Genomic DNA, 13,681 nt, shown 5'->3' on the forward strand with positions numbered 1-13,681 from the left:
TTGTACTCAAAGGGCTACCTGTGTGGCCTTGTTCATGGGCTGGGGAATCATTAGGGATAAACTGATTCCTTGGCCCCATCTCGGGCTCATGAGCCTCTGGCTTTTCTACTTTTTTTTTTTCTTTGCTCATGTTGTGAGTAATCTCCCATAAGTGTTTGGGATTAAAACTAAACCAAGCACCCCAAGGCTCTCAGCTACAGGAGCCAATATTCAGCTGCTCCCAGTGCACCGAGAAATATAATGCTTTTAAAACTTCCTTCAGGACATGCTGTTCCTAGAACATGCCTGAAGACCTCAATTTCGAAACACCTTAATCAAAGTCCTAGGAAGGGCATTTTAAGTCATGATCCTTGCGCAATTAATCATTTTCCAAAGAATGCAGACCCTGAAGTAATCGATGAAACTGTTGGAGATAATGCAGAGTTTAATGCATATTTGATTTGTTTACTGCTTCAGAAAGTCTTTATCTGATCAGGGGAACTTCCTCTTCCATCACTGAAATTTGAGGGCTCCTGATATTTGAAATGCTGGATCCACTTCAAAGTATGTCATAATCCTTAGTCATTAGGGACAATGAGAACTCAAGTGAAGGCCTATTTTTTTTTTTTTTAACTTCAGAGTTACTACTTTGTTACATCAAGAGGAAGAGGCGATTTTTAATCTTGTAGCAAACCTGCAGGTGTGCAGTATTATCTTTCCAAAAAATGTCAAAATCAGAGAAGCTTCAGAGAGATCAAGAATCTGGTCTCACGGAAGTAAAATTTCCCTTGCGTAGAAATGTATGTAAAGCGGGACAAATGTAAATTGTTGTTTTCACAGAAAGGATAGAGGGAGTGAACGGAGGTGGCCACTGGGTATAATAAATATGTTTAGTTTTCCCCAAATTGCGCCATTTTCAAAATAAATCAGTGTGGTAATCTGTGCTTATTGCAACAGGATATGAACTTGTTTATTTTTTTATGTCTGTCTTTACTGAGACTTCGCTGTGATGTTCATATAGCTTCTGCTCATTTTCTGTGTTTACACACAAATTTATTTGCTCTTATAAATGATACCAGGCCAGGTAGCTGGGATATGATTATAGATTTCCCAAATCTTCTCATCTCTGGATTATGCCTCCGTGGTCTCGGTGATCATTTATCATGTGACTGGTTTCCGTCTTGGTGGATTTCAGTGTGGGGTATCCGCTCCTTGCGTGGCTTCCTTCACATGCTGAACAATACAGACCGTACTCCCTGGAGTCAACGAACCGAAATCACTGAATGTCAAAATGCCCCGGATTGGAAAACATTTGCTCTCAGAATGGGGTTTCGCGTAGCAGAGGCATTCCCTTATCATAAATCTTTGTCTAAATAAATCTAAGAGCGAGCAAAATGGAAGCTAGGCTAGCTCCCACCCAGAAGGCGGTGCAACAATTAAGTGAGATAGTACACGCCAAGTGCTTGGCACAGGAGTTTTGCAAAAACTACTCCTATCACTTTCTAAGAATGGGTCATCAGGTCCAGAATGGAGGAAAACAACACTGAACGACTGTGGAATCGAGGAAGGCATTTGCTTCTAGACACACTCATTCATCAGATGCGTACAGCAAACTGGGATGAATCACAGATGAATCATCTCATAAAATACTTTCTTTTAGGGAATGAAAGGTGTATGCTCACTAGGAGCACAAGTTAGACAGTAAGAGGTTAGGAGGGGTCCAGACCCGAGGTGGGCGGGGTGGGGGGCACCTTCAGAGCACAGAGATTATTTCATCTCAGAAATGACCAGGACAGAGCGCCATGCTCTCGGGTGAGTGTTTCCAAAGCAGGGAACTGTCCCTGAGCACAAGAAATTCAACCTCTCCCAGGATGTGTGTCCCACTCAGGGGTACATCCCCGTGCAACACGCAGCAGCTATACTCTCCACAGGGCCTGGGTTTTCCAGTGGTCTCCTTGAGGGGTGGGGGTCATCTTACAAAGATCAGCATCCACCAACCAACCAACCCACCCAGACGCTCTTGCTCATCCTGTAGGCCTGGCAAATGTCATCTCAAACACACACATTAGGTAACACAAGACTGCTTTAAATTGTGTCGAGCCTAGACAGGTGTCCAGTAATGATAGTAACAATCATCTTTAGTCATGGGGCTCTCAATGATTATTATAGTTTTTTTTTTTTTTAAGGATATTAGAGGTTTTAATAGATCATCCGACACCAACACACATCGACGAGGGCTTAGGGCCATTCACCCTCCGACCCGTTGCGCTGGGCCAGGCCCATGATTCGTATAGTTTTAAATGCTACTTTATCCTTTTTTTTTCCCCCCACTGCAATGGGCATAGACATGTTTTAAATAAAAACTGAAGTGAGAGTTTCTAAATGTCTGTGTTTCATCACTGTTTTACTGTGTGATCCGAGCCATTCACTGTGGTTCCATCAGTGCTCCGGGATAGATAGGATGGATTGCCTCTCGTATCGTGCTTCTCTCCGGTGAGACAGCTGTGATTTGGAGGGACAAACACGAGTCTGTTAAGTCGGAAAGCCCGACTCCATGTCTGAGAAACTTGGGACGGCTCTCGGCGTCCATCTGCATGTCTACATCTGTACCCATCACGTCGCAGGACTGCTATCTGGCCAACTGAGATTCTGTGTGAAAATATATTTTGAAAACACTGCCTCACTCCAAAACGTCTGAGAGAGAAGTGAAATGCCTGCTGGTAATCCTCTGTGTTGGACGCCGTGGTATTGAGGATCTCTAAGTTGGGTAGAAATCTATACTAAATTAACTCGGTGTGAGTCCCTGATACCTAATATTACGTTGATTAGTTCAGAATGAACCAAGTATTTCACAAGGTATAATTTAACTGCTAGATGATCTAGATACCAGTTTCTTTTGTTTTCCTGGCTTCGTTGAGATATAACCGATATATCGCATTATTAGACAGATACTAGTCCCTTAAAATTCAGGCATGGGTCGAAATATCCTGATTTGGTCTGTTTCAATTGTAGCACCTAACAACTTACCTGTAGGATCAGTTCTGCGTGTTTCTGTGTCATGTGTATTTAGGGCATGTGTGCCATTCATCTGTGTGTGTACCTAATTCTTTTTCTCCCATCGACATTGACATTTGATTCCAAGGTAACTTTCAGCGTCAGTACTCAAAAAAAGACCATTAGACATTTTCTTCAGTAATAATCGAGTTTTCAATCTTGCAAAAAAACAACACAATTTCCACTAAAAGACTAAAATTATCTGCAGATTACTTCAGTGCCCTCAGGAAATATAACTGACACAAGTACTTACAAAAATAAAAAAATATATAAAAAAAAGTACTTACAATGGACGCCTGTTGAGCAGTATGTTAACGTGATTATGTTTACAGTATTTTAAAAAAATGTGGCCATTGAATTTTTTCCCAGTTAAAGTAATCTGCTTATTTTAAGTTATTTTTAAGACCAGCATTTAAATCGAGAAATAGAGATTTGAGCCATTTAAAAAGAAAATATTTGTGAGATATTTGAGAGTTCCCTGTAGAAGGCAAGTGTCCATGATAGTGTAAGAACCAAGAAGGGAAAATCATATAAGGGAGACAGACAAAGATCTTTGCTGGGGAGGTTTGAGGAAGAAGCTCAACCTTGACATTTGATGGTAGCGGGGCTACGGACGAGTCCCATACATGTAAATTCAGAGATACATATGGATGTCGTGTGTAATCTACATACATTCTTCCATAGCTTTATTTAGTTTAACTAAAATTACTTTTTGCTATTAAAGCAATCTTTATTTCAGACATACATACGTTACCAGGATACCTGGATTAACTTCTGGTACCAGTGAAGGATGTCATCTATAAATTACTTGCATTCATTAATTGTAATCACTTTACATCCTGGGATTAACCATTTGGAGAATAATTTTAGTTCAATTACAGATGGTGTTGGCCATTACGTGGGTGAGTGTGTTAGGAAGCATGAGCCCCAGATAGATCATAATGGTGCTGGCGTCCACAACTTCAAGATAACTAAGATGGTCTTCAACACAACATTAATATAGAATTTTGAATTACTCTCAGGAGCTCTAGTCAATACCATTGTAGTACTAATGCTTAGACAAATAATTATTTTCATGTACCATGTGTGTTGGTGTTTTAAGTAAGAATCAAGATGATTTGATGGGTCGGGAGACATTGAGTAAATTGCTGGCAAGTTCACAATTTCCTCCTGTGACCAAAAGTTGAATGGTGTACAACAGGGTGGGATTGTTGCTCCTGCAAAAAAAGTCCAACAAAATCAGGAATTTTTTTTTTTTTCCCTGTTCCACAAAATGCTACTTCCTTACATCTTTTGGATCAGCACTGACCCAGACAAGAAAGAGGTTGGGACTGCTGAAGGATTTCCATTTTATGATCCATTTGTCTCTTTTCAATTTTAGAAAAACCCACTCTGATTCTGAATCTCCAGCTACCTATAATCATTGTTTTTTTTTCTTAATTATTATTTTATTACCTTTTTTCTTATAGATTTGTGAGGTGTATTTATATATTGGTTGAATACAAATATCCCAGTGTTTGTGTTTCTTTTAAACTCTTTCCTTTTAGAAGTATTACTTTTTGTGTTCTATGTAAGAAACCTTTGCTTAGCCCACAGTTAAGAAGAGTTTTTACATTGTTATCTTTTGGAAATGTGATCCTTATACATTTTACATTTAGGTCTGCGATTTATAAGGAATTGATCTTTATGTGCATTGTAAGGTAGGGATTGAGATTTATTTTTCTCATCTGGATCTCCAATTGGTCCAGCACCATCTACTGAAAATACCATCCTTTTTGCAGTGCACTGCACCTTTGCTATAAATCTAGTGTCTATATCTCTAGGAATTTGTTTTGGGACTTTCTACTCTGTCCCATTGCCTAGATATCAAGGTTTGTACCAATTAAACACTGTTTGCTTTTTACGAAGATATATAATGCCTTATTATATATCATCTTATATATAGATTATATTATATATCTAATTTATATAGATATATACATTATATGTATATTATATATAATATATACACATATAATAAGATATATAATATAAAGCTGTATAGCTTTATAATAAGATGTGATCCTCAGTAGCATAAGATCTCTAGTTCTGAAAAACATAAAAACATAAAAAAAAAACAAAAAAAAACAAAAAACAAAAAACTCCAGTTCTGTTCTTCAAGGTTGTCCTGGATATGCTCCGTCCAGGCCACCTGCATCAGAATTGATCTGAGGCAGAGACACTTGAAAAGCTCCTATGTGGTTTGGAATGTGCAGCCAAGCTCAAGTTACTTATCTCACTTTTGAGCAGTCCCGAAGTTTCCACCAGGACCTGTGGAAAATTCTATCTACTGATCAAATGTGACTCATTCTTCAAAATACACTGTACTAATGGGGACCCACTGCTGCCTCAATATTATTCCTTGGAGAAAATCTTAATATCTGAACATCTGGTTCAGCGTGATGGGTCTATCATAGTAGCTACCTTCCAGCTGACACTTTTTCTCTTGGATTTATTTTTCTTTCCTCCAATTTATAATCAAGTCTTCACTGTGATTTACTGTGAAGCAAGAATTGCTAGATAAACCAGAAAAGCTATTTTCCTTAAAGACCTTTCAAAACCCCACAGCTTTAATACCTACTTGTTACAGTGTTATTGTTAGACTTAAATTTAGTGGAAAATGGGCTTCTTATTAGTTCTTTGGTTTTAAACTCATAAATCCCTTTCATTAAATCTTTTTTATGAAGATTTAGCAAACTCCCATCAGCATTTGATAATATTCCTGTGAAAGACTTGATTCTGAGAGCTACTACTGTATTTTTTTTAACACGTAAAATGTAGTTGCAAATAATCTTCTGTTTGCAGTTCAACAATAAAAGCTGGGATAATACTAGTATTCGGATAGTTACACTACACGTAATACTCTGAGCGTATCCTGGTCCCTCCCAAACTTTCATATCTTCCTACTGTCAAAACACTTAAATACATTTAAACATATTGGTAGGAAACGTCCAGATGGAGGAATGAAAGCCCACAGGCAGTTTTCAGGGGCTACTTACTAGCTAGCCCCAGGTAGAGTGAAGGCTGGAAAGATTTGATGGGAGTTACTTTGTTCCCTCATCTGATGGTGAGATTCACAGTTAAAGTGATTTAAATGTGTGCATCAGGGCAGTTCACAAGGTCTGTCTGTCCTGATCTTTTTCCATTCCGGCTGCTTGGCCCACACGTAGCGGTGGCGGGCACATGATGGGAAGTCACCCACGAGGGCGTGTGCCAACCACAGCAGGGACCAGGGTAGCCTGTCACTAAAGCTTTTATGCTAGACATGAAATGAGGGAAGAGGAGGTGGGAGAAACAGGTAGCAGAGGAACGATGGAGCTAAAGCAGGTGGATGAAGGCTGAGGAGCATCAGTCAGGAGAGGTCCTGGGGAGGTCGGGAGGGTCAGGGACCCAGGGTTTATCTACTGGTAGAACACAGTGGATGGCCGGGCATGGGGATCTTGCCAATCGGCCAGACCCTGTCCTTGCACCAGAAGCCCTTGTACATTGAATCCTGGGGCTACGGTTTACCAAAAAGGGCTTATTCTTGAAATTGCAGAACCACCAGAGAATCCCAATGTTAAAATCAATACCATAAAATCTTGAGGAGCCAAGGCCGCAGGGAACCAGCTCTTAGGAACAGTTTCAAATCCGCCCAGTGGCTGAAGGCATCTTGACGGGGCTCGTTGTGCTTCCCATCTTTTGCCCATTTGGTTTCCGCACCAATTCTGCACCAACGCCACCAGTCGTCGGTGGGGGTGGGGACCCACTCCAACAGACCAGCAATGCTTAGGGCGCCAGCAGAGTGTCCTGAAATTCACTCCATCCTGCCACTGTCCACCTGCATACAGCATCAGATTTCACAGGGCAAGGGCTCAGTTCTATGGCACCATCTTCCACTCCAGGCACAACCCAGAAGTCCAGGCTGTTACCTGTATTTCTCACCTACCAGCTGTAATCAGGTTTTCCCGCGACCTCTTCCTCAGTTCCATTAATGTCCTAGAGGGGCTCACAGAACTCAGGAATTCCCTTATTGGCTATATCACAGGTTTATTACAAAGGCTATTAAAAGATACGAGTCAACAGTCAGATGAGCTGCACAGGGCAGGGTCTTTCATGTTCACCAAGCTGGAAGCCCTCTGAACTACTTCTTTTGTGGTCCTACGGAGACTTCATTATAAAGATATGATTGATTAATAGGTATCATTGGCCATTGGCAGTTGATGTAACCTCCAGCCCCTTCCCCTTCCCAGAGGTCTGGATGGGGGACTGGAAGTCCCAACCTCTCTAATATTTAGTTGTTTCTCCATGCAACTGGCCCCCATCCTCACGTGCTTTCCAGAAGTCCTCTTGTTATGGGATTGCAGGGTTCTTGTCTCACAGAGTCCAAGAATGAAGCTCATAGACACCGAGGGGTGAAGTGAAGTGAAAGTGTATTAAGTGAAGGTGAGAACAGAAAGCAGAGAGGAAGCTCTCTAGAGTCAGAGGGGTCCTGAACGGGTGGCCACTGAGGGCTTTTAGGGGCAGTCTTCTGTGCAGAACTGCCTGGGAAGCTTGTGGCCTTGAGATTCTGTACTGTGTTGGTTGGAGCCAGGACTCTCCCTGACACCCTTAATGGCTTCATTCTTTGAAGTTTGGTCATTTTCGGTGGTTACACACTGTAGTTGCTGAAGAAAAGTTCTCCGTAACATCTGGAGCCATGGTCTGGTCCATTCCCTTATCTCTTGCTCACTAGTTTAGGGCTCTTGCCTGCCAGGAATAGTCTCAGAGCCTCTGGCTCTCCCTGACTGCACCCGCACCCTTTCCTTACTCCCTCCCATTAACATGACACAAGACACTCTTTTCCTGTCATCCTTTAGGAAATTCCAAGGGTTTTAGGAGCTCTGAGCCAAAGGAGACAAAGACCAACTAGATATTTCTTATTATACATCTTATTATCCATCATCACGCCACAAATGTCAGTCTTGAGCAGTAAGAGCAAGGCTGATTCAGCCCGTCTGAGGGGAGTTAGACTAAGAAGCAGGAAAAAAGTGTAGCCCTTTCAGGGAAGCCTGACTCTCAGGGCATCTGTCTGGGGGCGACTCACCTGCTCTCCCTGCCATTGCTGAATTGCTCCCATGGGAACTGGAAGGCATTGCTGGAGGGGCGCCCCTTCTTCTGCTGGGCTGCTCCTTAATTTTTGCATAATTAATTTCTCTTATTTTATGCCTTTTGTTTTGAACTGGGAGAGATTTATGCAGCCTTGTTTTATTCTTTGGCTCTGTGGGACTTTGCCAGGGTTTGTTAGAAATCCACAGTTTGAAGACTGAGTGTGGTTTTCCCTAATTGTTCATGTTGCTTCGTGTGGCAGTCATTTGGATATACTATTACATGCATCTGTGTGTCATTTTATAGTGGTTATTTGATCTGTTGGTTTAGTTTTTCTGAGCCAGAGACTTAAGGCAGAGTGTTTCAGTACTCAGCATCATGCTGTGGCAGATAATCGACACCAAATTTGTTTCATAAATATGGCAGGTTGGTATTGATGAAGATGTATTTGAAAATTGCAAAAAAACATATTTCCTCAAATTTCTAATACGAGTTCCTAAATTTATATATTGTCCTTCTTTGCCTCCTCCTCATGCCCCACACCCACCTTTTAGCACCAGAGAATGCTTCTACAATTTACCATTTGTGCATGAAGGGTCACAAAATAAGTCATTATAAAAATTGGCCAAAATGGTTGGAAATTTAGTTAAAAAAAAATCACAGAGTAAAGACAGGCCAAAATAATATACTGTTTTTTTGTGTGCTTTCTTTTTCAGGTCAGAACTGCGGAGGTTTAGTCCAAGGTCCCAATGGCACCATCGAGAGCCCAGGGTTTCCTCACGGTTATCCCAACTATGCGAACTGTACCTGGATCATTATCACAGGAGAACGTAATCGGATACAATTGTCATTTCATACCTTTGCCCTTGAAGAAGATTTTGATATTTTATCGGTTTATGACGGACAGCTCCAACAAGGGAATTTGAAAGTGAGGTAAAGTATTGGCTCTTTATACTATAGATTAGGTGGCACCATTTGACTTAGATTCTGAAACTTAATTGGAATTGATTATTCAAATTTAATTGTCAGGAAATTTTAGTCGCAATAAAAAAAAAGTAGACTTTTAAGCACATTTTTTTTTTAATACTGAACAATTTCTTATTGAAAGCAATCATCAACTTCATCTGTAGACATCAAACTGCTGCGGATCCGTAAATGGTGTTGTCAAGGTAATTCAAGTGAAGTTACAATACACCATTGTTTTTAAGCAACTGTGGATTTGAGAGAAAACTCACAAAGAGAAATGCATGAGTACAATTCAGAGAAAACAAAAGGAACTTCTACATTGTCAGAGAATTCATTGAATACAAAGAGTCAGGGAAAGTGGGTGGGATAAAACATGAGAGAATATTGAACTCTTTGGAGAATTTTTGGTTCACACAATCATAATATATTCCATTCCTCATTAGCTTTCTCTTCTGATCTATGATTTTAACCATAAAGAAAGAACAAATATTTTCTTGGATGATTTTAAATTACTTTTTTTTTTTCATTTATCGCAAGAAAAAAAATTGTGCTTGTACAAGCATATCCTTTTTTATTAAAGAAAAAATTATTTTGTCAAAAGAAAGAGGAATAAGCCTTAAACAGAAATTGAGATTTCTTAGGTAAATGAATACACATACTTAAATAAGACAAATGAAGCTTTATCCTTTGGCTTTAAAATTCTGTACTAATTAGAGATTATTGTTACTATACGGAGTTTTGTAGGAAAATTTTTAGTGGGCAGAAGAAATTGTATGGCTTGGATAAATAAAATACTATCGTTGCTAATGTCTGCAGAAATACACACAAATCACATACTTTATGTTTTATTTTGTGAATTGAGGAAAAAATCTAGGTAAAATATTAATATACTAATGTATATATAAGTTAATACATTAAACATATAATGATAATTTCTATTTGCACTTTCTTTATGTATTTTCATATATAAAACACCTTTTGGGTTTTCTGGGTCTTTACAATATGTGTTGTCTGTTTTTAGAAACTCTTTTCCAGTTACCCTTTTTGTCATATATTGCACCCAAGTATCTCTTTTATAAATTACTTAGGTAAACTTTCTCCTAACACATATGGTTGTGCACTTTGGATGTTTGGGAAAGTCTCCATAAATATAATCCTTGGTAATTCGATTCAAGATTTCTTACCCATTTCCTGCTCTTCTAAAAATTAGTATTTACTAGTTTTTATTCCAAATAAATTATACTAGAGAATGGTGATATGTTATAACAATAGTAAGAATTGTAATAGAAACTGCAAAGACTTATAATATAAAAAAGAAATAGAGAATCCAGTTTATTCAAATATCATCAGATTACTCTTTTTTAAAAGTAATTATTTCTCTTTCCACTAAGAAAATTCTCCATATGTACTCTTTAAAAATACTTCCTTGTCAATATTTCTATTTCCTAATTTTTTAATTTATAATTTAAAATATTCTTATTTTAATATATATTACTTTATGTTTCATAATTATTTTACTTTATTATAATTCCTATAGTTTACCTTATTCTAAAGGAGATCTGCTTAAATGTTAATCTGATTCCTTGTCTTTAAGTAATCTATGCTCTTACCGTGACATTATGGCCATTTTCTATATTAACTATAAGGTTTAGAAAACAACATTCCTATTATCTTCAGTATTATAAAAAGATCAGCAGTGGAAATATTAAGGATGGAATAACTAGATTCATTGTATTTTATTTCAGTGAACAGTATATAAATTGGTATCAGTGCCTTAATGAGTTTTAGAAATATAGGTGAGTTATATGTACAACATCATGATTTTTTTTTTTTTTTTTTTTTACTGACATAGATATTTTTACCAGAGAAAGCAACACACACAAGGCCAATAAGAAATAATCACTTGGGTTCCTATAAATTACTCATTTACCTACAGTTTTTTGTTTGAGACAGAAACTAAATATGTCAGATTTCTACCAGTTTCTAGTCCTTAAGGTGAGGAAAATGCTTTGTCTCTCTATGAATCTAATCTCTATTACATTTCTTGTATCTCCACACTTAGGATGCCTTCGTGTAGACAGTCTATGGGCCAAGGGTAGCTCTTCTGGGACAGAAGTGACCATTCCAGGTATCATTACACAAATAGACAAAACACATCAGAAACAGAATGTCACGGTGTCTTAAGTGCTAGGAGTCTTTACTCATATGACATTTTGGATAAATTATGACATAAAATAGGAATACGAGCTTTGTTGATGCTATAGGATTGCAGGGTTCTTGTCTCACAGAATCCAAGAATGAAGCTCATAGACACTAATGGGTGAAGTGAAGTGAAAGTGTATTAAGTGAAGGTGAGAACAGAAAGCAGAGAGGAAGCTCTCTAGAGTCAGAGGGGTCCTGAACGGGTGGCCACTGAGGGCTTTTAGGGGCAGTCTTCTGTGCAGAACTGCCTGGGAAGCTTGTGGCCTTGAGATTCCTGTACTGTGTTGGTTGGAGCCAGGACTCTTGTTGACACCCTTAATAACTTCATTCTTTGAGGTTTGGTCATTTTCTGTGATTACACACTGTGGGCACCAGAGAAAGATTCTCCGTAACATCCGAGGCCATGGTCTGGTCCATTCTCTTATCTCTTGTTCACTCTGGCTTAGGGCTCTTGCCTGCCAGGAATAGTTCCAGAGCCTAGTCAGGGGCCCCTGGCTCTCTCTGCCTGCACCTGCACCCTTTCTTCACTCATTAAGGTGGTTGCAACATTTCAACATTGGTTAATGGCAAAGCAGTTTCAATTACTATCAAATTCTAATTAACAAGGTGGGGGAGACTCTAGTCTCCATGCTTGCTACCATTAGATCTTGGAACCGTTGTCTACTTGTCTAGTTCTTGAACATAACACACACAGCAGTTCTGGAATTCCAAGGATGTTTTGTAGGAGGCCTGATGCCTTCCCTGACCCACTGAGTTGTCATAGAAGTTCTTTTCTTAGAGCTGTCCTGGTCCAAATTCTTGCTTTGCTGCTGCACAGAAACTGTTTTTACTAGCTCAACATGTGCACTAAAAAATAATAAATAATATTTTTTTATTAAAGAACTTAAAAATTTTATTATTTCTTTTGTTTAGCGACAGTAAAGAAATTTTTTTCAAGTAATATGTAATTTACATTTAACAACTAACAGAATTTAGGATGTGAAGGCTGTTGTAATTTTGTAATGTTGTAATTTGATCTTTAGCGAAGACTATCCATATTATTTACCCTATGTAAGAATAAAAAAAGTATTTAAAGCAAAAAATGAAACAAAACAATAATCTCCAACATGCAATATGTTATCATCTTAGATTATTTATATAATTCAGATAAACACATATAATGTGCACCTCCATCAATAAATTAAATTTTAACATATAGATATTGAAAGGTAAATTAAGGCTTCTCTTAAGTACAAGAGAAAAGATTTGACTCAAAGTTAGGAATAGAAATCTGCTCTTTGAAAAATGCATGTCTGTCTCAGTGGGAAGAGCATACAACACTTGATCTCCACGTGATGAGTTCAAGCCCCCACATTGGGTGCAGAGATTACTTTAAAAAAGAAAAATATCTGCTCTTTGAAGTACCTAGACTTACAACCAGTGACTTTTATGACCTGTCATTGACCTGTCACATTATTGCTATTTTTTGAATCTCTACCCTTTATAGACTCTGCCCGCTATCTTGCTTCTCAAATTCCCACAAGGGTCCAATTATGTAGTCGTCAAGTCTTACACTTTTCATTTTGCAACATCTCTCCATTACTCAGACATTCATTCCTCATATTTCTAGAGGTTGAAAGTCTAAGATCAAGGTTCTGGCAAATTTAATATTCAGTGATAGCAGGCTTCTTGGGTCATAGATGACTGTTTTCTCCTGTCTCCTCACATGGTAGAAGGGCCAAGGTAGCTCTTTAGGATCTCTATTATAAGGTTATGAATCCCATTCATGAAACACCCCTCCCCCCTTTGCCCTATTCACCTCCCAAAGGACTCACTTTCAAATAGCGTTGCATTGGAGATTAGTATTTCAACGTCTGGATTTGGGAGAAGGGTGAACAACATTGTCTACAGCATCTCAGGAGTTTATTATTTAGTCGAAAGAATCTGTAGGTTATTCCTTAACCTGATTTTACAAGAGAATATCTTTATCACCTCTATTTCCTCATCATTCCCTCTGCTCACCTAAATGACATCCTACTTCCAAAACCCACTTCACATTATACGTATTTCAGAATATTTTGCCAGTGCATCCCATGTTAAAAAACAACCATTGAGAAAAGTTCCATTTTTTCTGAGCTCCTTTAGCACGTCCCAGTAACAAAGACCTTGAAGGATATGCTCCTTTGAAATTACACAAGCTCTGACGTTGCCTGTTGTTGGGGTTTTATATCTCTGTGTTGAGTGTGTCAAATAGAATTTATATCCTCTGAGGCCAAGACTTGTGTCACGAGTGTGTCTTCACTGGTATTGATGGATATGTCCACTTCTATCTCTCCTCTGGATGAGCACGAGTTAATCGTCCAAGTGAGAGACTGCTATCCAGTAGGTATTCTCT

The 13,681-nt window shown here is 38.7% G+C and overlaps 1 protein-coding gene across 1 annotated transcript in view; it reads left to right on the plus strand.

Moving 5' to 3' along the window:
* CSMD1 (CUB and Sushi multiple domains 1) overlaps positions 1 to 13,681 on the plus strand; it is a 1,869,137-nt gene that overhangs the window by 332,839 nt on the left and 1,522,617 nt on the right. Inside the window, exon 2 of the mRNA XM_049095299.1 lies at positions 8,856 to 9,072. Within this exon, the coding sequence (XP_048951256.1) occupies positions 8,856 to 9,072 (217 nt within the window). The remainder of the gene's footprint in view (positions 1 to 8,855; positions 9,073 to 13,681) is intronic.

The sequence above is a fragment of the Canis lupus genome, chromosome 16 (assembly GCF_003254725.2).
Source record: "Canis lupus dingo isolate Sandy chromosome 16, ASM325472v2, whole genome shotgun sequence".
Classification (NCBI taxonomy): domain Eukaryota; kingdom Metazoa; phylum Chordata; class Mammalia; order Carnivora; family Canidae; genus Canis; species Canis lupus.